General features: G+C 38.2%; 1 protein-coding gene across 10 annotated transcripts in view; it reads right to left on the minus strand.

Annotated features, from left to right (window-relative positions):
- LOC106088904 (uncharacterized) overlaps positions 1–26308 on the minus strand; it is a 778231-nt gene that overhangs the window by 57669 nt on the left and 694254 nt on the right. For 9 of the 10 annotated variants that reach the window (XM_059366206.1, XM_059366207.1, XM_059366208.1 and 6 more), the window contains one exon: positions 17553–17903. The exons of the other annotated variant lie outside the window; for it this stretch is intronic. In XM_059366206.1, the coding sequence (XP_059222189.1) occupies positions 17553–17903 (351 nt within the window). The remainder of the gene's footprint in view (positions 1–17552; positions 17904–26308) is intronic. 10 annotated transcript variants of the gene reach the window in all.

Raw genomic sequence — 26308 nt, forward strand, 5'->3', positions numbered from 1 at the left:
TTAAAAACAGCTGATTTTATAGAGTAAAACGAACTGATTTCGATGACGAAGGAATCAAGTAGCAAAATGTTGCTAGATTTAGCACTTAATCAATATGGTCAACACACGAGCCTTGAAATTTTTGTGATAAAATATGTATGTAAATGTATAAATATTTGAAATGTTTGTAGTATATATTTAGTAAAATGAAATTTGTTACTACAGAACAATTCTTTCTTTTTATTCGCCAAATTTCTTATATCACCCTTTTTCAGTTTTCGAAGGCGAAGTTGACTGCAACCGATCAGGAATTTGATTTTCACATTTCGTGCTATTCTGTACCTTATTTTGAATTAGAACCAGGAAGAGACATGGAATTTTCTACAAATATGAAAAACTTAACTTAAATTCATTTTGCTTTCACACAAAGGATTTTAAATTAAACAAGGATTTTAAATTAAATTCGAACTACGAGAACCGATGTGCTTGGCCCTTTAATGGATACCAAATTAGTGATCTACTCCCAAAATTAAAATTTTTCCATGAACATTCCACTAAGAAACAGAGGCAAACTTCTCATGTATCAATGAGTGCTGTTAAGTTAAAGCTCAATGATAAGTAGAGAGCGGATATATGTATACATATGCAAATACATATATTTTTTGGAGCATCGGAAAAAAATTTAAGAATACAGAATTTCGTTTCACCTATTGTATGTTTTGCAAACGCTAAGAAATTTTTGCACATTCTATTCAAACAGCATTCTTTGCATATTTTAAATAATTTTGGACATCAAAAACGCACGATTTCGAAGATGGGTGAACTTATTTGACCGGGCTTTTGTTTCCAATCAAATGAAAGGTATTTGAGAGAACAATACGAATAAGGTATCCATATATATCCATCTATACTATATAGAACGGGTTATTTTTCGATATAGACATCTCAATTTATGGTTCTTAGCCCACAAAATGAAATTTAGAGCACTGAGCCCTAATAGTCCCTCCGACATCCATACGAATTATAGTCGACATCGGACCATGTTTGGATAATGCTGCCATATAGGCCAATCCTTAGATTTAGAGTCTTGAGCCCCTTAAATTTTTCAATCAGAGTCTTATCCTAAAAAAATCAGAGTAATATCCTAACAAAGACCGATTGGGAAGCATGCGTAGAAACTTTTAGCAAAATCGGAATAAATACGCCATTAATTGGTGAAAAGCCTTAAGTCCGGAGATCGGTTCATATAGGGGCAATATCCAAAAATGCTCCAATCTGAGCCATACTTGAAACGGACGTCGAAACGTAGCCTAACGTAGGTCACTGCGGGACATTTCAGCGGAATCGCATAATAAATGTGCCTTTTATGGGTTGAAGACCTTAAATCTGTGAATCGGTATATATGACAGCTATATCCAAGCATTCACATGTCTTGACCATTGTCATTAATAATATTGAAAGGTCTTATACAACTCATTGCGCCAAATTTCAAATAAATCGGATAATAAATGCGGATTTTATAGGGCTAAGATCCTAAATCGGGAGATCGGTACAAATTTGAACGTTGTAGGTTCTCAGGATACATTTAGAGGAAAATGGGTTTAAAGAGCACATTTACATCTACAAAAGTATTTAAACACGTAACCGTTAACTTATTTGAGATTCTAAATGTATCTATTTAGACACGTACATTTTGTATATAAAACGCTTATCAGATATGCACTCAAAATTCGTTTTCTTATTGCAAATTATGCATAAATTCAAATTTAGGTCAACATTGGCGCATAAACAAAAATTGTATATTTGTATATCCACTCTCAAATGATAAGGGATAAGTGCTCTACTCCAATACCTTTTTTTGAATTTCATATTACCGTGGTCGCAAAATACGTTGTTTGGGGCGGCCCCAGGCCACATAGCTCCGAAAATTAATGGTTTACCCATTAAAAGAGGTTTTAATGATATTTACGACGATCAAGAATATACTTTATAGTATATATGGATGGATATTTCAATGTGCTGCAAACGGAATGACAACATGAACATACTTCCATCCTAAGGTTTTTGAATTTCCTCTAAAGCTTCAGGCATTCAAATTGTGGTGTACAACTCAACATGGACCTCCTATGGGATGCAACGTAAATGTTTGATCCGACAGCTGTTTACGCAGCAATTTTCCAGAAATAAATTGATTAATTCGAAAGTCGGTTTTTGTTGTTTATTAGTTAACAATTCCAGAACGAATGAAGAAAATATATATCTAAGTTTTCTGTGAAATAAATATTTGACAAACAATTCAAAATGTTACGTATGTTAAGTAAAAATTATATACAAAAAGTGTTTTACTACTTAAAAGGAAAAACACCTACAATACTCCCCCTCCAGGAGAATTTATGCCAAGTAAATTAAATGTGACGCGCTTTTTCTTTGCCGTGTCCTCACCGCTTGCTCCTGAACCACGACCCTCAATAAAAGCGGGCTTTAGCCTATCAATCGATACTGTACGAATGTTGCCATTAAAATCAATTTTGAAAAACTTTTTATCTCTTTCCACGACGCGATAAGGACCTTCGTACGGGTACTGCAACGAAGGTTTATGTTCCACACGCACAAACACATATTCGCAACTACCGAGATCAGCCGGACACATCACATCTTAATCCGCCTTCTTGTGATGAGATAAGCTGGAATTTACCCTTTTGAAGTATTCCCTTATTTTGTTAACAAAGTCGAAGGATGTTTCATTTGAACTTAGTACTATTATCTCTCCAGGCAGTCGTAATGTCTGTCCATAAACCATTTCCGCAGGGGATGCACCTATATCCTTCTTGACCACTAATCGTAACCCTAGCAATACTATCGGAAGAATGTCGTACCAATTCTCTTTTTGACCACTTGCCAAGATCGAGGCTTTCAACTGTCGATGAAACCTTTCAATCATGCCATTGCCTTGAGGGTGATGCGCTGTCGTGGATATGTTATGGCATCCTAATAAATGTGTTAATTCAGAGAAAAGTCGTGATATAAACTGTGCCCCTTGGTCACATGTTATTTGTACAGGCACCCCAAAACGGCTCACGTAGTTCGACACAAAACATTTAGCCACAGTCATAGCAGATATATCCTTAATAGGATATGCCTCTGGCCACCTAGAATGCCTGTCTATGATTGTAAGAATATATTGATATCCACGCGAAGGCGGTAACGGGCCCACAAGATCCATATGAATGTGCTCAAATCTACCCTTAGGAATGTCAATTTTCTCGACAGGAGATTTGGTGTGGCGATTAACTTTTGATCTCTGACAGGAAAGACACGTCTTAGTCCACGTGTTTATTTCCTTAGACATGTTTGGCCAGAAATAACGACGTGAAATCAATTTACGTGTGGTTCTAGTTCCGGGATGAGAAATAGAATGTAATTTCCTAAACACTTCTTCCCGCATATTGATGGGGACATAGGGTCTGGGGTTATCGATAGAAATTTCGCACCACAATTCCACATTTAAAACTCCTATTTTACACAATCTTAAATTTAAATGTTTATCCTTGTCCTGAATTAGCTCTTTAAGTTCCTCATCTCGTCCTTGTTCTATACAAAAACGTTTCAAGTTAAGATCTGAATTTTCTATTGCATCGAATTCGTAGCACCTCGATAAGGTGTCGGCAACGACATTCGATTCCCCTTTTACATACCGAATATCACTTGTAAATTGTGCGATGTATTCTAAATGTCTTGTCTGTCTTGGACTTCTTTCCGCCTTAGAATCCAATGCAAAAATAAGTGGTTTATGGTCAGTGTAAACTATAAATTGCCTGCCTTCTAACAAATACCTGAAATGTTTAATATTTAAATAAATAGCCAAAAGCTCCCGATCAAAAGCGCTGTATTTAACTTCAGATTTTGTTAATCTCTTAGAAAAGAATGCTAATGGTTCCGCTCTATTTTCAATAATCTGATGTAAAACTCCGCCTACTGCACTGCCTGATGCGTCTACCGTCAACGTTATGGGAGCATCCTCGACAAAATGATTTAATAGAACGTTTGTCGCAAAACAGTTTTTTATTCTATCAAAAGCTAACTCAGCAGTTTCATCCCAATCTATTGAATTCTTTTTACACCGTTGAGATTTCGTTATCACTTCTTGAAGAGGACTTGCGAGCTCTGCCAACCTCGGAATATATCTACGGTAGTAATTCACCATGCCCATAAATTTCTGCAAAAGTTTGAGAGACGTGGGTCGTTTAAACTCTCGAATCGCTGAAACTTTTGACTCAGCTGGTTTTATTCCTGCTTTCGAAACATTATGGCCTAGAAGATCTAGTTCGGATACCCCAAATGAACACTTTCCCGGCTTAATATTCAGACCATATTCAACTAGCCGCTTAAAGACTTTCTCTAAATGAATTAAATGTTCCTCCTCTGATCCACTTGCAATCAATACGTCGTCCACATAAACGAAAACAAAATCAAATTCTCTGAGAACTTCGTTTATAAATCTTTGAAATGTCTGCGAGGAATTTCTGAGCCCAAATGGCATTCGCAAAAATTCGAACATACCGAAAGGAGTAGTGATTGCAGTTTTATGTACGTCTTCTTCCGCCATTGGAATCTGATGATAGGCTCGAACTAAATCGAGTTTTGAAAAAATCGTCTTACCTCTCAAATTAATATTGAAATCGTGCAAATGTGGTAATGGATATCTGTCAGGAACAGTCACGACGTTAAGTCTTCTGAAATCTCCACATGGACGCCAATCATCCGGTTCCTTTTTCGGGACTAGATGAAGAGGTGAAGCTACACTTGAATTTGATGGTCGACATATCCCAGATTTAACTAAAAACTCAAATTCTTTTTTCGCGATCTTGTATTTCAAAGGATCTAATCGTCTAGGTTTTGAAAATGGCAAGGAACCATTTGTTGTTAGTCTATGTACCGTTGAGTGTGTTACAGGTTTTGAATAGTCGGGTTCTGATATCAGTAACGGATACTTTTTGAGAAGGGTGGTGTATTTATATTCCACTGCAAATGCCTTGGGTAGGGAAATATTGCACAATTGGCCAACCGTCTTTGTTGATAAGCTAGTAAGTGGATCTAATAAAGCCCCGTTCTTCACATCAACTAAGAGAAATTCTCGTCGGAGTCCTAAATTTACATGAAGAATTTTCCTACCAAACGTAGCTATATTCGAACCGTTGGCCGCTGACAAAACAATATCTGATGCTCGTTTAGATGAACCAAACGCCGAAACAGGTAAAATAGAGATATCTGCACCACTATCTATTAAAAAAATTTAATTTATTAGACTTATCATAAATAAAACGGCGACGAGTTACTAAATCTGACCGCCCATTGTCTGTCGCCTCAACAATGGGATTTATTGGTTTGTTTGGTTCTGTCGAGATTCGAAGTGACATGGCTGTTCACATTTCCGTGCATTTTCCCCGAACCTATAGTGGAATTTGCAAAGCCATCCTCTGCTCCTGGAACGAGACCTTGCTCGGTTAAATCCGAAACTACGAGATTGCCGCCTAGACTCCTCCCAATCTTCTCCTCCCATTGCGTTAACTTCAAGAGATAGACTTTTAAATCCTTCGCATAAATTATTCGTGGCTTGAGCTAAAGTGCTAACAATTTTCCCCAAATTATCTTTTGTTGAATCTGACGCAGTTGGCCCTTTAACAACTGCAATTTCGTTGTCTTCCTGCAACACATCCCATAGATTGTCTGCTAAATGCATTAACTGGTCCTGATCTGTTAAATTGGACGCAGTCAGAGCGACGCTTAATTTTTTTGGTAACTTTCTAATCCAAAGTTTTGTCAAAATATCAGTACTAAAGTTTGTCCCAGCAAGAAGTGATAAGGATCTAAAAAACTCTGAAGGTTTGCGGTCACCAATTTCCGCGTTGGACAAAATTTTGTCTAGCCTTTTGTTCTCACTAATAGTATGACGCTCTATCAAAATACGCTTAATTCCTCCGTACCTATCACTAGAAGGCGGATTTTGAATAAAATCTAAGACAGACATAATAACCTCCTGAGGCAACGCTGTGACAATGTACTCGTATTTCGTATTCGATTGTGTAATCCCTTTAGTTGCGAATTGCATCTCTGCGTGGATAAACCATGCCTCGGGACAACTTGTCCAAAATTCAGGTAGTTTCACCGTGACCGCAGCTATTTCAAGACTGGCTGAAGCTATGCTTTGCTGAGGACATGGCTGCCCATTTGGAGTGCTAGACTCATTATTAGTTGCGACATTAGAAGGATTCATACTGGTGGAAGAGCTTACAGTAAATGTATATATATAAATTTGTTTGGTGGTATGTTAATTGGTGTTTGCTTAAAATATCTTAACCTAATTGAATGAATATAGATAATTATACAAGATAATTTAATTATATAACTCACGACCGCTTCTAAATGAGGATACTATATTTCTTTGTTGGCGTCTCTTAGTGCTTAACCTGCCGTAATTTTAGATTTTAGAGAAGGTTCCAAATTTTTGCTATTTTCCAATGCTAATTCCCAATGGTATTTTGATAAATTGAATTGTTAAATTGAATAAATAAATTGAATTGGTAACGAATTATCCAAAATCCAATTGCTACACAGAGCTGGTATACCAAATTAGCGGAAACTCAAACTGCTCACTGTTGTTCCACAGAGAAAAACTGATGAAAAAGCTGCAATCGTTTATCCGAATATATAATTTGCCTCTTTTCCAAAAAAAAATTCAATAATAGCTCCTGGCAGGATCGCCAGTTATGGGATGCAACGTAAATGTTTGATCCGACAGCTGTTTACGCAGCAATTTTCCAGAAATAAATTGATTAATCCGAAAGTCGGTTTTTGTTGTTTATTAGTTAACAATTCCAGAACGAATGAAGAAAATATATATCTAAGTTTTCTGTGAAATAAATATTTGACAAACAATTCAAAATGTTACGTATGTTAAGTAAAAATTATATACAAAAAGTGTTTTACTACTTAAAAAGGAAAAACACCTACACTCCTACGTTGCTTAAGCGGAACATTCACCTCATGACCAGTTTTTACGAGAAAACACGCAACCATTTGCTTCGAAGTGCTTCATCCACGAACTACTTTCGTTCGTTTAGCTCGTCTTTAAAGGCCCACATCGCACGGTCGATTGTGTTTTTTTTTTTTTTTTTTGTTTCGGGCCCGGACTGGATTAATTTTACCAGTTTTTCAGAGTTCAATAGGGTGGTGCTTCATCGCCATACAAAAATTAAGTTCATAAATGCACTCTTGTGATAATCCAGGCCGAAAGTTGTAAAAATGGTTGCATGTTTTTGCTGCTATACATTCCAATCAAGTTATTCTACCATGATTACAGTGTAAACAACAACTAAAATGTCAAAATATCATTGAGAGTGGACTTAAACAATGTAATTGAAAGAGTATCATACTTAGAGACAGCTATGTGTGAAATTTCCAACCTCAAAACCGAGATAAAAGACTTAAAAATAAAAGCACCAAAACAAGCTAATTCTCTGGTTGCATGTGATATTAGACTTAACGGAATTCCGTACACTGAAGGCGAAAATCTTCCACTCTATTTTGAAAATATATATCAAACTATAAACATTCCTACACCAGTTGTTAAATCCATATACCGACTGCAAAACAAAAACAATAAGCACCAGAATTATTCCCCAGATGCTGTAATTATTGTCAAACTACACTCTCCATACGACAAAAACTATTTCTTGAAAACCTTAAGCGAATTCAGAAGGAACACCAAATCAAACCTATTCTTATCAATATTAGGGTTTCAAACGGAAACCAATTTTATATTAAAGAAAACCTAACACATTCCAACTATCAGATCCTTCAAGCTGCAGTTTGATTGAGGAAACAAAATCAAGTACATTCGGCGTACACTTATCGCGGATTGGTCTATATCAAACACTTTGTTAATGATAACCCAATTTGCATTGAACACATCAATATGCTGGATACTCTTTTTCGCTCTGCTGAAACTAGCAGAGAAAAACATAACGCAGATACTTGCTATAACAATAATGATGAGAATATTTTTAATTAAATTTTTCATGAAATTAAACCCTTTTAAACTATATTTTATTTATTTTTATTTATCTTTCAAACAAAATAACGTTGCCTTTTCAAACATAAATTTAAAATCAAAGATTTGTACTGTCTACAATTACATCTATGTTTCTCAATATGATGTTCCCTCGTAATGAATGGGAAAATTCTAGAGACAATCTATACCTGATGGTCAGGGTTCTAGCGCGACAGAAGCCAAGACTGAAAATTGTGCATATAAATGCTCAGAGCCTTAAGAACAAAATTGATGAGTTTCGCTATATATTTGAGAAATCCGGTGTTTACGTTATTGCTGTCTCTGAGACATGGTTTCAACCACATTATGGGAATAGACTGGTATCTGTAGATGGTTACAGGTTTTTAAGATCCGATCGAGATTGCAGAGGTGGTGGAGTTGCTATTTATATAAGACATGACATAGATTTCAGACCCATTGCTTCGTCTAGTTCAACAGACACAGTTGAATATATTTTTGCCGAATTTCACTGTTTGCGTAGAAAAGTTCTGGTTGGGGTTGTATACCGTCCGAACAAAAGAGTGCAATATGATGACTTGGTGAAGAGACTTGATGATATAAACTGTCATTATAATATTATAGTCACTGGTGACTTTAATAGTAATGTGCTTGAAGAGACACATTTTACGGGGAGCATGCAATCAATAGGGTTGCATGTTGTTAATTCCAATACTGCCACACACTATACAATGACAACAGAGACTCTTATTGACTTGTTCTTCGTAAGTTCCAAGACTGATATTAAATTATATGATCAATTATCGACACCCCTATTTTCAAAACATGATTTATGTTTTTTGACTTATGGCGTTCCAATGGAATATACCAAGTATAACATATACGTACAGAGACTATAGAAACATTGATTATAACTCACTACTTTGTTGAGTGGAGTGGCAGAAACTTTATGGCATGTCTTGCGTAGATGAACAGATTGCATTTCTTCAACATAATGTGAGTCAGACTTTCGACAAATGTGTTCCGATGAAGATCCGAACTGTTTTTTCGAATGGGAATCAGTGGTTTGATAATGATATTAAAGTATTGATACGTAAAAAAGATTGTGCGTACTCTCGAGGGAAGCGTTTTAGAACACCTGAACTCTTTAATGATTACAAGCGTGCGAGGAATCAGACCACTTCTTGTATAAAGACGAAGAAAATAGCTTATTTTAGTAGTAAATTGAACACGAAAGATACTTGGAAACATATTAAGTCAATTGGATAGGAAGTGATAATGCATCAATTGATAGACATGTTGATTTAGATGAGATTAATAGGAGTTTCTTGAACATATCTTTTCCTGAGCCAAACGTACATTTCTACGACAGTGAATTTAGTAACGTAAACTATAGTAGTAACAACACCTCACCAGACCTACGTTTTGATCTTGAGCGTTTTGAACAAAGCGATATCGTTAGCGCTGTAGAATCGATTAAGTCTAATGCCATTGGTTCTGATGGTATTGACCAAAGATTTTTTAGGATAATTCTACCCTTTATTCTTCCGTATATGTGCCATCTTTTTAACAATATTATTTTAAGGAGTTGCTATCCACAGTCTTGGAAACGGACAAGGATAGTCCCAACACCAAAGAATAACCAGTAATTTAGGCCAATAGCAATACTTCCATACGTCTCTTAGATATTTGAGACTCTAGTCAACCGGAAAATATCTGAATATATTGCGAATAATTCGCTGCTAACAGATTTTCAATCTGGTTTCCGGCCAAAACACAGTTGCACTACTGCACTTTTGAAAGTAGTTGAAGATGGAAATAGTGATATTGACAGCGATAAAGGTACCTTTCTTGTTCTTTTAGATCACTCGAAAGCATTTGATTCCGTTGATCCCAATATACTTTGCCTTAAACTGAAACATTTATTTAAATTTTCTGAAAGAACAACGGATCTTATATATTCCTATCTTACGAATAGAAGCCAATCGGTATGTGTTGATAGCCGCTGTTCTAGTTATCTTCCAGTCTCAAGAGGTGTTCCACAGGGGTCTGTGTTTCCTTATATAGCAATGACCTTCCTGGACAGTTGCGCAACTGTGGTATTCATATGTATGCCGACGACGTACAGCTGTATATGAGCTCCTCGCCGGAGAGGCTGATCGATGGCGTACTTCGACTAAATAATGACTTGGATAGGATAAACACATGGGCAAACGCCAACGGACTACTTTTAAATCCAACAAAGTCAAAGTGCCTTGTAATTGATAGGAATCGGGTGACAATGCCGCCCAATCTTGATGTGGCAATTGCTGGAGCCCCAATTGAGATTGCTTCATCTGCAAGAAACCTTGGTTTGGAGTTCGATGATAGACTTTCATGGAAGAATCATGTCAGTATGACAGTGGGCAGGACCTACGGCGTTTTACGAAACTTATATATGAGTCGACAGTATACCCCTTCGTCAATAAGAACGCTTTTGGCTAGGACATTTATTCTGCCGAAACTATTATACTCTTGCGAGGTTTTTTACGGTTGTGATGTAACTCATAGGAATAAATTGCACGTGGCCTTTAACGATGTCGTTAGATACATTTTTGGTTTGTGTAGAAGAGACCGGGTATCTGACTTTGCCAGACAAGTATGTGGTGTCTCTTTTAACTTATTTATTTATAATTTATACCAATGAACCGTCATATCTGGCTTCTGTATTGCGTTTTGCCAACTCTACAAGTACAAGTAATACAAATACGTCATCAATATCCTGTATCTTAACAACAGTTCTTTGTTAATGCTATACGTCTCTGGAATAATCTTCCTAATAGTATTCAAATTATAAGTAATGAACGACAGCTCAAATCTTTGATTTATAATCATTTTAATTAATTATTTGTTTTGTTTTTTATAGCTATTTTTATACCCTCCACCATAAGATGGGGGGTATACTAATTTCGTCATTCTGTTTGTAACTACTCGAAATATTCGTCTAAGACCCCATAAAGTATATATATTCTTGATCGTCGTGAAATTTTATGTCGATCTAGCCATGTCCGTCCGTCTGTCCGTCCGTCCGTCCGTCCGTCCGTCCGTCCGTCCGTCCGTCCGTCCGTCCGTCTGTCTGTCGAAAGCACGCTAACTTCCGAAGGAGTAAAGCTAGCCGCTTGAAATTTTGCACAAATACTTCTTATTAGTGTAGGTCGGTTGGTATTGTAAATGGGCCATATCGGTCCATGTTTTGATATAGCTGCCATATAAACCGATCCTGGGTCTTGACTTCTTGAGCCTCTAGAGTGCGCAATTCTTATCCGATTGGAATGAATTTTTGCACGACGTGTTTTGTTATTATATCCAACAACTGTGCCAAGTATGGTGCAAATCGGTCCATAACCTGATATAGCTGCCATATAAACCGATCTTGGGTCTTGACTTCTTGAGCCTCTAGAGTGCGCAATTCTTATCCGATAGGAATGAAATTTTGCACGACGTGTTTTGTTATGATATCCAACAACTGTGCCAAGTACGGTTCAAATCGGTTCATAACCTAATATAGCTGCCATATAAACCGATCTTGGGTCTTGACTTCTTGAGCCTCCAGCGTGCACAATTCTTATCCGATCAGAATGAAATTGTGCACGACGTGTTTTGTTATGATATTCAACAACTGTGCCAAGTATGGTTCAAATCGGCCCATAACCTGATATAGCTGCCATATAAACCGATCTTGGGTCTTGACTTCTTGAGCCTCTAGAGTGCGCAATTCTTATCCGATTGGAATGAAATTTTGCACGTCGTGTTTTGTTATTATATACAACAACTGTGCCAAGTATGGTTCAAATCGGTATATAACCTGATATAGCTGCCATATAAACCGATCTTGGGTCTTGACTTCTTGAGCCTCTAGAGTGCGCAATTCTTATCCGATAGGAATGAAATTTTGCACGACGTGTTTTGTTATGATATCCAACAACTGTGCCAAGTATGGTTCAAATCGGCCCATAACCTGATATAGCTGCCATATAAACCGATCTTGGGTCTTGATTTCTTGAGCCTCTAGCGTGCACAATTCTTACCCGATTTGAATGAAATTTTGCACGAAGTATTTCGTTATGATATCCAACAACTGTGCCAAGTATGGTTGAAATCGGTCGATAGCCTGATATAGCTGTCATATAAACAGATCTGGGGATTTGACTTCTTGAGCTTTTAGAGGGCGCAATTCCTATCCGATTTGGCTGAAATTTTGCATGACGTATTTTATTTTTACTTTCAACAACTGTGTCAAATAAGGTTCAAATCGGTTCATAACCCGATATAGCTGCCATATAAACCGATCTGGGATCTTGACTTCTTGACCCCTAGAGGTCGCAATTATTATCCGATATGCCTGAAATTTTGTACGACGGATCCTTTCATGACCATCAACAAACGTGTTTATAATGGTCTGAATCGTTCTATAGCCTGATACAGATCCCATATAAATCGTTCTCTCTATTTTACTTCGTGAGCCCCAATGGACGCAATTCTTATACGAATTGGCTGAAATTTTACACAGGTCTCCAACATATAATTTAATTGTGGTCCGAACCGGATCATATCTTGATATCGTTTTAATAGCAGAGCAACTCTTTTCTGATATCACTTTTTGCCTAAGAAGAGATGCCGGGAAAAGAACTCGACAAATGCGATCCATGGTGGAGGGTATATAAGATTCGGCCCGGCCGAACTTAGCACGCTTTTACTTGTTTAATTTATTTTATTAGTAACTTTGATTAAATTGTTGAATTTTCTTTAAAGTTTCTTTTTCTTCTTTTTTATTTTGTTTTAACCTTTTTTTACTTAAATATTGTATCAGTAACTTTGCTTAAATTGTTAAATATTTTATACCAATAATTGTTCTATTTAAATGAAAACTTGTTGAACTCATTGTATTTATCAATTTACAAACCCATGCTTTGTATAAGACACTGTCTTTTGTATGGGTTTTATCATAATAAAATACAAATACAATAAACGTCAAGGTACATTTAAACAAGATAATGCAAGAGGTCGATTTATTGGCGGTAAAATCAGCTTTTGAGTCTTAGCACCCTTCGAGTTAATTTATTTATTTGAAATTAATGTTCATTAAACGTTCTATCAAGCGACATGTATTTGTGTCATATATAGCATGTGTAAAAGTTGTCTACTACATATGAAACACTTTGAATGTAAAACGAAATATATTAAATATGAAATATATTACAAATGTGTGTCTAAAAATTTGAACAGTTTAGGACTTATGTGGGCACACCTTGAAAGTATATACCAGGCGACTAGAAGAATTTTTTGAAATTTGTACATTATGGTACTAAAAGGTACAAAATGATACTTTCTTAATAGAGACAATATATGCCGGTGTACAAGGAGATTTTTTGAGATTAGTATATTTAGGTACTTAAACGTACAAAATGGTACAGTATTTTTGTTAACATCTGACTATTTCTCATTGAAATTATAAATTACTGTAGTTAAATATTTGGAGAATACCATCTGTCAACGACATAACATATTCAAAATCTGAGTTGCACAAATCACAGATTTTGACAGATAGTGCACAGAATATTTTATTGTTGGGCTACTGCCACTACCTGTAAATAAATATATATTGTTAGCTGCTCAAAAATGGAAGAACACAGTCGCAGAACAAAATCTTCTAAATCCAATAGAAAACGTATTGCAAAGCCACAAAAGCATTTGTATGAATAAAAAATTTTTGCGATTTACGATTGTCAGAACATAAATAAAGGTTAGTATTCTATTCTTCTGGTGGAATAGTCGCTAAATTTTTCATTGTTCCGAGAGCGGAATTTGACAGCAATCAAATGTTTTTGTTTCCATACCAAAATACTTTTTTATCTGCACTTATTGTTTTCTCTATTTGAGTTATTTTTCGCAAATAAATAATGATAAATGAAGGTCGAACGCGTAAGGCTAGCCGCTTGAAATTTTGCACAGATACTTTATATTAATGTAGGTCGTTGAAGATTGATATATATATATATCGGTTCATATTTAGATATAGCTCCTATATAAACAGATCTCCCGAATTGACTTCTTGAGCCACTGCAAGTCGTAATTTTTGCCCGATTTGGCTGAAAATGAGCATGCAGTGTTCCGTTATGACTTTCAAAGTACGGTGGCACTCATATAAACGGATCTCCCGATTTGACTTCTTGAGCCCTTACAAGCCGCAATTTTCGTCCGGATTAGCTGAAATTTGGCATGTAGTGTTCTGTTATGACTTCCAATAACTGTGCCAAGTGCGGTTTAAATCGGTCCATAACCTGATATAGCTTCCATATAAACTGATATCCCGATGTGACTTCTTGAGCCCTTGGAAGACGCAATTTTTGTCCGATTTGGCTGAAATTTTCCATGTAGTAGTAGTTAAGTGTAGTTATGACTTATAATAAATGTGCCAAGTACGGTATAAATCGGTCTATAACCTGATATAGCTCCCATATAAACCGATCTCCCAATATGACTTTTTGAGCCAATACTAGCAGCAATTTTTGTCCGAAATTTGGCGGAAATTGGCTGAAATTTGGCACGTAGTGTTATGACTTGCAATAACTGTGCCAAGTACGGTTTCAATCGGTGTATAACCTGATATAGCTCCCATATAAATCGATCTCCCGATTTGAATTCCTGAGCCCCTGGAAGCAGCAAGTTTTGTCCAATTTGGACAAATTTTGCATATAGTGTTCTGTTATATTTTCCAACAACTGTGCCAAGAACGGTCCAAATCGGTCTGTAAACTGGTTAAGCTCCCATATAAACTGATATACCGCTTTGACTTCTTAAGCCCTTACAAGCCGCAATTTTTGTCCGATTTGGCTGAAATTGAGCATATAGTGCTTCGTTATGACTTTCAACAACTGTGCCAAGTACGATCCAAATCAGTCTATAACCTGATATTGCTCCCATGAAAACCGGTCCCTCGATCATCCTTGTTCGTTTCCTAGAAGCTTTAATCTTTGCTGGTTTGACAGAACTTTGGAATGTAGAATAAAAAAAATTACGCAATTCAACTAAATTTATTTTTTATAAATTTTTAGCAGAATCCATGGTGTTGGGTTCCCTAGATTCGACCCGGCCGAACATAGCACGCTTTTACTTGTTTTATATGGAGTTTGACAGCATTTCGCTCAAAAGAGCTGAACAGAAAGTGGCAAATAGCAACTTTTACAACAACAAGTAAAAAGGCGTTAAGTTCGGCCGGGCCGAACTTTGGATACCCACCACCTCGGCTATATATGTAAACCACCTTTCGTCAAAATCCGGTGCAAAACTCATAACTTATGTCCCATAGCAGAAATATGTGGAGGGGCTTAACTTTACTCTTTGTCCCAAATTTCGGCAACATCGGACAATAAATGCGCTTTTTATGGCCCCAAAACTTAAAACCGAGAGATCGGTCTATATGGCAGCTATATCCAAATCTGGACCGATCAGTGCGATAATGCAGAAGTATGTTAAGGGGCTTAACTTAACTCACTGTCCCAAATTTCGGCGACATCGGACAATAAATGCGTGTTTTATGGGCCTAAGACCCCAAATCGGAGGATCGGTCTATATGGCAGCTATACCTAAATCTGAACCGATCTGAGCCAAATTCACAGAGGACGTCGGAGGGCCTAAGACAACGCACTGTCCTAAATTTCAGCAAAATCGGATAATAAATGTAGCTTTTATGGGCATATAACCCTAAATCGGAGGATCGGTCTATATGGCAGCTATATCCAAATGTGAACCGATCTGCGCCAAATTGACGAAGGACGTTGTAGGGCCTAACACAACTCACTGTCCCAAATCATAGGAAAATCGGCTAATAAATGTGGCTTTTATGGGCCTAAGACCCTAAATTTGAGGATCGGTCTATATGGCAGCTATATCCAAATCTGAACCGATCTGAGCCATATTGACGAAGGATGTCGAGTGGCCTAACACAACTCACTGTCCCAAATTTCAGCAAAATCGGATAATAAATGTGGCTTTTATGGGCCTAAGACCCCAAATCGGAGGATCGGTCTATATGGCAGCTATATCCAAATCTAGACCGATCTGAGCCAAATTGACGGAGGATATCGAAGGGCCTAACACAACTCACTGTACCAAATTTCAGCAAAATCGGATAATAAATGTGGCTTTTATGGGCCTAAGACCCTAAATCGGCCGATCGGTCTATATGGGGGCTATATCAAGATATAGTCCGATATAGCCCATCTTCGAACTTAACCTGCTTATGGACAAAAAAAGAATCTGTGCAAAGTTTCAGCTCAATATCTCAATTTTTAAAGGCTGTAGCGTGATTTCAACAGACAGACGGACGGACATGTCTAGATCGTCTTAGATTTTTACGCTGATCAAGAATATATATACTTTATAGGGCCGGAAATGGATATTTCGATGTGTTGCAAACGGAATGACAAAATGAATATACCCCCATCCTTCGGTGGTGGGTATAAAAAGAAAGTTTATAACGTTTTCGGTACATTTACAACAATAAAAGCCTAAACCTAACCAAAGAGTTAATAATCAGCGTCAGTTTGTTTACACACATTCATATGTGAACTAAACAACCGCAGCAACAACAACAATAACAACAACTTGTGTTGTTTGGTTGTGTTTAGACTCTAAAGCTCAAAGCTAAAACCCAGAGTCGGTTATCGCCACTTTGAAAATTTGTAAAAATGTGGCAACACTAATTTGGTTTTTATATAACGTTGTCTTTGGAGCCATGGCCTCAAATAAAACGCAACGCAAACTATATGTCCTCAAACAACGCGATGTTTAGTAAAAGGGATGTATATAAAAATCAGGTGAAGGGAAGAAAATAAGAATTGAATATATAGTCTCAAGGCGTTAGAACCCATCGATATGGGGAGAAAAATTTTAATTTTTTCACTGACCCCAAACCATGCGCAACGCAAACATATATATATATATATTTATATATATATATATATATATATACAAACTAGGTGAGATTAGATTTTAGTGGCAGACTCACTTAGATATTTTAGTCCATTGTGAAACCAAAGGTTGTGATTTCTAATTACTATGCCATGTACAAATTTGATTTCAATAGTCCTTTTGTCACGTTCGTTTCAAGCGAGTGTATTTTTCATGACATACCAGTAGTTATGGGGTTTACATTAAAATGCTTTTCTTTTATGAAAACGTTTGCTTGTCATGTTCTCTTTACCTGGTTCTTACCAATACGACTCTTACTCCTATGTTTATGAATGTCTGATTTTAGATTACTAGTTATGAAATGGTATTATCTGGCATATTAACCCATACCATAACTAGTCCCTCTTGGAGGTTTGATGAATTCAAATTTCTTAAAATGGATAGGGCTCAGTGAACTTCAGTAAAATATAGACTAAGTTTCTAGAGTAGTGCATGTGCTCGTTGCATTGCAGAAGTTGTTAACTGGAATGAAGTTGATGTGGTAGCTACTCACCTATAATACCATGACGTGATTCTACACTAATTCCATGACTTTTTTCTGAGTACTTTTTGTGCTCTTGATAGGAGGGCGACGATGACAAGTCCACATCGCAATTGTTCGCCGGCACATGATGGGACGATTTAGGTGCCTGTATCTGTGAGTGGCTTTGGAGTTTGTCATCTTTAACATCTGCCACCAATAAATGGGACTTTTTCGGTACACTGCTCAACAAAAGATTCGACGATGTAGTTAATGTCGTAGTGGACGTTGTATTACTGCTGGAGTCATTGTGGCTTTTTACTTCCGCTAATAATGAATTGCGATTGTGGTTGATTTGCGATGAGTCGGTTGTAACGCGTAAATCTAAAATGACATAAATATGGGAGGGGAAAATATGTGAATGAAACATGAAAAACCATTGAATCAAGAATCTATGAAATGACAGGGGACGCGAAAAGAGTAAATTAAACTATGTATGCCATACCACTGAATTTCAATTACATTTCTCTTGACGTTTATAAAGGTGTGTTTGTTTGACCTTTGGGCAAAAGCGTTCCCTATGCTATTGATTGGATTTTACGTCATGATCGCTGATAATGATGAGTGGCAATTCGATGAACCGAATCGAAACACATGCAGTTCTTACGTCGCAAACTCTATGCTTATGTTTTCCACATCATACTACCTTATGGAACGCACATTCAATTCATTTGCATGTAATAATGTTTTCCTAATAAAACTACAGTGCATTATAGGATTTGTATTATTTCTATATAAGCAGATGTGAAACAAAGATGTACTACAATATATACAGGGTGGCTGATGAATATTGCTACAATGATGAATATTGCTACATTTTTTTTTCGGTGTATGGAATACATTTTTCTTTTATTCATGTTAAATTAAATTATTAAATTAATTATTAAATTATTATTAATTAAATTAATTAATTAATTAATTAAATTAATTATTAAATTATTATTATTAAATAGAAAAAAAGTTATTACATTTTTTTTTGGTAGCGGCTTTCATCAGCCACCCTGTATGTATCTAATTAATATTTAGTGAAGAGCATCTCGTTTGGTTTGCTTAATCGGTACAGTTGTCCTATTGCTAAGTGGCGCTATAACCTAACCGGACTGCAAATTCAAAGTCCTCTACTCCAATACACTGTCGTATAATGATTTCGTTTTTTGGAAAACATTATTTTTGTTAAGCTATTCGCATATGCTAAAAACGTGGTTGTTGCGATCGGGGGAACTTTTGCAACACATTATTAGATATGTTTTTCAGGAAGCACTCTGTAAGGAAACTATCACCTGTGTACTGATCCCTGATGACCTGATAAAATCCTCGACATCAACGTGGAATATGCTTTAAATCGGTCTATATATTAATACTAGCTGACCGGGCCCGCTCCGCTGCGCCTTCTTTTACTTTATATGGAACAGAATTATCCTTTCAATATTTATTTTCGACAATTTAAGATCTTTTAGTGAAATACCATGCTAACTTGACTAACAGTTTAACAATATAAGTGCCTTTATCTGAATCCCAGATCATATCTTTGTTGGTCTAGGAATTTAAGTTCAAATACTTCATTTCAGTCCGATATTTTCATGATGTCTGATTTAGTGGTGTTTTCGGGGGAGAGGTGGTCCCCCAGATACTTGGCCCTGAAAAAATATCAGCATCGTGCTCTTCTCTCAAATACCATTTATTTAAACCCCATATTGTCATTGGCTTAAGAATAGTTTACGGGATGAGGCGTCCCCAAAACACATGGCCCCAAAATAAGTTATCAAATTCATTTTCTAATCTCAAATACCATTCATTTGAGTCACATATTGGCATGGTCGAAAAATTTTTTCCCTTTTGGGGGTGTTTTTGGAAAGGGGTGAGGCCCTAAATACATGGTCCTACATTTGGATATCAAATTTGTATTCTACTCCCAAATACCTATATTGGAGCCCCATATTGTGATGGTCACAAAAAATTGATGTTTTTGGGGTATTTTAGGAAAGGGGTAGACCCCCAGAAAATTGTTCCCGGAGATGGGTATCAATTCTTGCTCTACCCCTCAATTCCTTTCCTTTAAGCTCCACATTGACATGGTCGGTAAATATGCCCGATTTAGGGGTGTTTTGGGGATTGGGGTGGTCCCCCAAACACTAAGCCCGGAAAATATATCAGCAACGTGCTCTATTCTCATTTATCTATATATCAAAATTGGATATCAAATTATTTTTATAATCTCATTTAAACTCATTATTGCAAAAGTCAGAAAATATGTCCGGTTTGGGGTATTGACCCTAAAAACTATGAATATTTAGTTGCACCAAATTGTCTTGGTGAGCAAATACGTCTTATTTGGAGGTTGTTATGGTGGTGGGACGTCCTCTAGACAGTTTGCCCCTAATGTTGATATCAGATACGTGGTCTACTCCCACATATCTTTAATTTGAGCCCCATATTTCCATAGTCGGCAAACATGACCGGCTTGGGAAGTGTTTTGGGGTATGGGCGGCCACTCAGTAAGTTGGCCTCGAAAATATATCTCGGATTCGTGCTCTCCTCTAAAAACACTCTTATTTGATTCTTTTATTGCAATAATCAGAAAATATTACTATTTGGGTGGTTTTGTGGCCTGTAGACACTTTTCCAGAATATTGATATCAAAATCGTGCTTTACTCCCAAAGACCTTTCATTTGAGCTCCATTTTGCTATGGTCGTAAATTTGTCCCCTTTGGGGGATGTTTTTGGTGAGAGACGGCCCCCCAAACACTTGGTCCCATATTGGATATCAGATTCGTAATCTACATTCAAATACCTTTTATTTAAGCCCCATATTCCCATGGTCAGTAAATAAGTCCAGTTTGGGGGGTGTTTTGGGGAAAAAACCCCAAACGTACTTGCTTGTGCAAAAATTTGATTCAGCTGCAAGGCCATCCAGAGAAAAGTACATATATGATAACCATATTCGCGACCCAGTATTTGGGGTGCCAATACGACATGTAGGCCGATCGGAATAATATTGGACCCAAATGAAAACTCTTAAAAAGAAGAGTACGAATCTGCTATTATAAAAATGGATTAAGTATCTGTGGGATCGCTAGGTTAGGTTAGGTTGAAAAGAGGGTGCGGATATAAATCTACCCCCTGCCACTATGGGCATACACCTAAGCCAGTAATCGGCTTGTTGTGCGCTCTTAAAACTAAAAAGTAACCTCGCAAAAAAAAATTTAAGTTAGAAATTCCGTGCTACTTAAAAAATCCTTAATTGTTTTCCATGCCACTCCCCTAACTTGGTTCTTGTCTGATATTGTGTCCCCACCTAAGTGCCGGTGGCTTTTAGCCGCGAAAACCGGGCAATGACATAGGACTGTTTCGACTGTTCGCGTTTGTCGACTGTTTCGCGTTCGTCGCCCACGCACTTTACTCGTACTGCGTCGACCCGAAAGGTTTCGGGCTAACTAAGTTTATTGACGGCAGTTCTCTGGCCTTCACTGCCAAATCGACCGCCCGGCACCCTTACATTCTTCTTACATTCCAAGACTGCTAGTGATCTTACCGTCCTGGTTGTTATTGCCCTTATGACAATTTTACTGTCGGTAAAGATATTCACACACGACGTCCTCGCGTTAGCACCACACCACTTCACGCATTCCGTGATCGCCCGAATCTGGCCAGGCAATCTAAAACAGATCTCAGTCTCTGGGTTCTCAATGTACACCCCCAGGCCTAGGCAAGAGGACAGCTCTAGATTTGGAAACATGATCTTCTAGATGGCAACACAAGGGTTCCGTCAGTCCAAGACTGTGCCGGAGCAGTGCCTTGCACTCGACCTCAAGTGTCGTCTCAGGTATCCGATCGGAAACTCTTCCCTTCGTTCCAGGTTTCCTATGGTATGAACCATTTCTCCAATCTCGCCTCGCCTTAAGTCTCATAGCCGCAGTGGCTCCCTCACACTTAATCTGTATGTCAATGGGCCGAATATCTAGATTAGTCCCCAGTGCCCTAGTGGACGTGGTCCTCGTAGTTCCGCCTATGCCAAGACATCATGTTCTTTGAATCTGTTGTATGGTCCTTATGTTGCACTTTTTCTCCATAGCAGTCCTCCAAACTACTGAGGCGTAAGTGGACTATCCTCGGATTCAAGCCCCATTTCGAGCACACGGCCCATCTAGATATTGTCCAATATCTATGAGCCTTCTCAGCACGATCCTGAATGTGACACTTTCAATTAAGTTTCCCATCCAAGATCACTCCTAAATATTTGACCTTGTCAGATATCGAAATCGTTTTGTTGACGAAACGTGTTGCGTCGAATTGGCCCACCTTCGTCTTCCTCGTGAACAGGCATATTTCAGTCTTCTCTGGGTTAACATTGAGACCCCTGTGTCTAGCTCAGTCATATGCAAGACCTTTTCAGCCCTTCTGCATAGCTAGTTTGGATTCTTACCCCAAAGAAGTTTCCCTCCCTCCTCAGTCAGCAACCGTTATTGGTTATTTATGGTGATCACCCAAAGGAGTGGCGATAAAATGCCCTCTGTGGCGTGCCCTGTGCGACTTTGTGGCTTATATTTAAGTAATGGAACCCGCAATTTATTGACCTGTTTCTTGGCATTTGATTTATCCAGTCGCTAAGGACTCGGTCACCCGGTATTGTTCTAAGGATTGGATCAATGTGTACGCCTTGGCATCGAAGGATTCTTCTATTTTATGCACAACCTCGTACGGGCAGTATCCACCGACCTTCTCTTGGCATAGGCATACTGTTTGTATTCGAGCAGTTCGCTGGATGTCATACTCTTTATCATGATATCCACAATACGTTCCATGGTTTTGTGTAGAAAGGACGTGAAGCTTATATTGGGTATCGCTATTGAATATATGTAGGATGTTGGATCTCTTTGGGGGGTGAAGAAATGGAACTAAAATCACAGCACGACCATAAGCAACTGAAGCGAAATAACTTCTTGCAATTAAATCTCGAGGAGAGATGGTCATGCAAGAAGTCGAAGACAATATTGGAGTTACGAATTATCCACAAGCGGAAAATCTTGGAGGAAAGGAAACTCTTACCAATGTTCTTGTGTTCGAGGTTGAATCCAAAGTGAACATTTTATTTATAATATTCTTAAAGGCTAAGATAGGTGATAGTGTAAATATGGCACTTAACGATACATTTGAACGCCCTCTGCATTTCAATCTAATGAGGGTTATAGTTATAAAATCGTATAGGCTTCTTCTACGTTAACATTCCGGGCCCCTTGATGGGTACCATCAAATAAGAAATTAATTCATCGAACTTGCATAAAAAATCATAATTCATAATTCGGATTTTTGCGGTATTCGAACAGATTAATACATAATGATTATAAAGTTGTTTGCTGGGTATTTCTTTGCTAATGTTTACTTTATGCTGCACAAGTGCCAGATACTAGCCATCCGAGTGTTGAGTTTTGCGCCATTAAAGATCCCTCGCCGGTGGGTATGACACCGCTGAGTATGAGCTTAGGGTAGATGTCCGCCCCGAGGACTATTGAAATCGGGTTACTTTCAAGAAAGTCGGGGTCTGCCAGTACCAAGTTAAGAAATTTTTCTTTGAATGCCATTGACAACGTTGAGATGGGTGTTACCATGGAGATTCGGTTATCAACACGAGCGCACATTGAAATCTTGGTGGTGTTTCCAGAATGAGCCCGAAAAACAATTTGGCACATTTCCGACTCTCCCATGCGGCTGGTCAGTAAGTGGTGTTTTGTCACAATGGCTTTTGCAATACGGCTTACAGCAGAACCCGTATCGATAAGTGCCCTTACTGGATATAAGCGGTTTTTCCATGCAATTTTAATGATAGCCGTGGGTAGTACAGTAATTCTTTGATGTGGTAGCATAGCGTGCGTTGAATGAGATGTTGAAGCATGTTCGGAGCGACTGTACTGTTGGGAACCGCGGTGGTGTAAAAGAGTATGGTGTTGGCGCTTGCATATATGACATCCAGAGCGGCTTAAGCATTTACCTCGTGAGTGTTTATGAGCCAGACAATTAAGGCAATATTTGAAACGGTGGACGACTTTCCTCCGCTGATGGACATCCATATTGAGAAATCTGCTGCAACTACGTAAGGGATGAACTCTTTTACACACGTGGCATCGGTAGATTTTTTTTGGTTTCATTGGATCTTCTGGGGTGATGGAACGGTTTTGAATTATTCTTGGCATGCTGTACATAAGTATTAAAATCGTAAGATAAACAAAAACAAATATGTATATATAGATCACTCAGTGGGAAGCAAAACCAGTTTAACGATTGGACGGGTGACTGTTCCCTTCTGCGTATAAATATCTGCGACTCGAGTTCTATTATCTTTCCCTGGGTAAAGATGGATTACTCTACCTAATCTCCACTCATTTGGAGGCTGGTTTTCTTCCTTAATAATGACTACTGAGTCTATTTTAATTTCCTTTTTAGGATGCTGCCACTTATAGCGCTTGTGTAATTCTTTTAAATACTCCATTTTCCAGCGTTGGCAGAAATGGTGTTGCTGAACCTTAACGCGTTGCCATCGATTAACAACCGATTCTGGGTCTATGTCAAAGGTAGGCTCCGGTAATGCAAGAATCGGACCCCCGGTCAGAAAATGTCCTGGAGTAAGAGGGTTAAGATCCGTGGAGTCTTCGGACATGGTGGAAATTGGTCGTGAGTTAAGACACGCTTCGATTTTTGAAAGAAGTGTGGAAAACTCTTCGAAGGTGTAGTTAAAGTTATGTGAGACCCTTTTGAAGTGGGTCTTGAAACTTTTCACTCCAGCTTCCCAAAGACCTCCCATATGGGGGGCTCCAGGAGGGATAAAGTGCCAGGACAGATTTTGGTGCACATATTTGGATTGGACGTTGGATTTGGCAGCTACTAAGAACTGTTTTTCAATTTGTTTGGATGCACCTTGAAAGTTGGTTCCATTATCGGAATAAACGTGCAAAGGGCACCCTCGTCTTGAAATGAACCGATCAAAGGCGGCAAGGAAGGCGTCAGTGGATAAGGAAGATACTGCTTCCAAATGAATCGCTTTCGTTGCGAAGCAAACAAAAACGCAGGTGTAACCTTTCGTTGTTTTGACTCCTCTCCCGCTGAAACTTCTAATATCGAAGGGCCCAGCAAAATCGATGCCCGTACAGTGAAACGGTCGCCGAAGCAGGGTCCTTTCTGGGGGTAGAGCGGCCATAAGCTGAGTTTGGACTTTCTTCTTGTGGACAATACATTCTTTGCATTTATGAATAAGGCTCTTTATTAAATTTTTTAGTTTTGGTATCCAATATTGAAGGCGAATTAAATTTAGCACTAGCTGATTGCCCCCGTGCAAGGAGATTTTGTGGGTAAAACAAACCAGTAAACGGCTGAACTGGCAATTGTATGGCAATATAATTGGATACCTTTCATCATAGCTTAAAGACGGCGAATAAGCGAGCCGGCCGAATGCCCTTATTATCCCGTCTTTGTCCAAGAAAGGATTGAGGCTAATAATCTTGCATGTCTTAGGAATGTCTACCTTTTTCTCTATAGCTTTAAAAATCTCAGGAAAGTGTCTGGTTTGAGCTAAGGTTATAAGACGTCTTTTCACATGAGTCACTTCTGAGGCAGTCAAAAGTGTTGAAGTAAATTGTTTGCACTGCCGGTGATTTGGATGTGTCCGATGGAAAAAACGAAAAATGTAACAGAGAACCTGAATTGCCCTATTAAAAGAGGAAAAACGTTCCAGAAGATCAGGTTCTTCTGGCAGTATGGAAATATGGGCAGCTATTGGTTTCTGTTCCAGTTGTGTATCCATGGCGGTATCTGAAGTTACGGGCCAAAATTCTGGCGATAACTGCAGCCATTGCAGTCCATTCCACCAAAGGTTGCAGGCGACTAGATCTTCGGGGTAGACTCCCCTACTAACTAAATCTGCTGGATTCGATTCAGACTCAACGTGGAACCAATTGTCGATTCCAACTAGTTCGGTAATTGTAGATACTCGGTTCGCTACAAACACTTTCCAATAACATGAAGGCTTTCGAAGCCATGCCAGGACTATAGTAGAGTCTGTCCACTTGTATATTTCATAGCTTGGAAGGTGCATGGATGGAATGACAGAATCAACTAACTCAGCTAAAAGTGTGGCTCCGCAGAGTTCCAGACGGGGTATGGAAAGCGTATTGACTGGAGCAACTTTGGACTTGGAGGTTAATAGTGCTACATAAACGGAGTCGTCCTCCAGAAGAATTCTGGTGTATATCACTGTCGCATATGCATTCTCCGATGCATCGCAGAAGGCATGGAACTGAACATGACAGGAAGGGGAATATGAGAGCCATCTCGGTAATTGAATGGTGTCTATCAATGAATAACTGCTAAGGAAACGTTTCCAGTCATGCAGGCAATCGGAATTAATGGATTCGTCCCAACCAACATTAGACAACCAAATTTTTCGCATGAGTATCTTGGTCAGGACTATAATGGGGGCTAGCCAGCCTGCTGGATCGAAGATTTTAGAAATCTCCGATAACACTTCCCTTTTTGTATAGGATAATTTGTCTGAAATTGCGTTGCACCTGAAGAAGAAGTTATCTGACTTGGCGTTCCATCTGATACCAAGTGTTTTAGTGTGGCTACTATCGTCGAAGCTTAAAAAGTCCTCTTTCAGAAGATGATCTTTCGGTAAACCCGCAAGGATCTCAATACAATTGGATGCCCACTTACGCAGAGGAAAATGTGCCGAACTCAT

This window comes from Stomoxys calcitrans, chromosome 4 (assembly GCF_963082655.1).
Source record: "Stomoxys calcitrans chromosome 4, idStoCalc2.1, whole genome shotgun sequence".
Taxonomy (NCBI): domain Eukaryota; kingdom Metazoa; phylum Arthropoda; class Insecta; order Diptera; family Muscidae; genus Stomoxys; species Stomoxys calcitrans.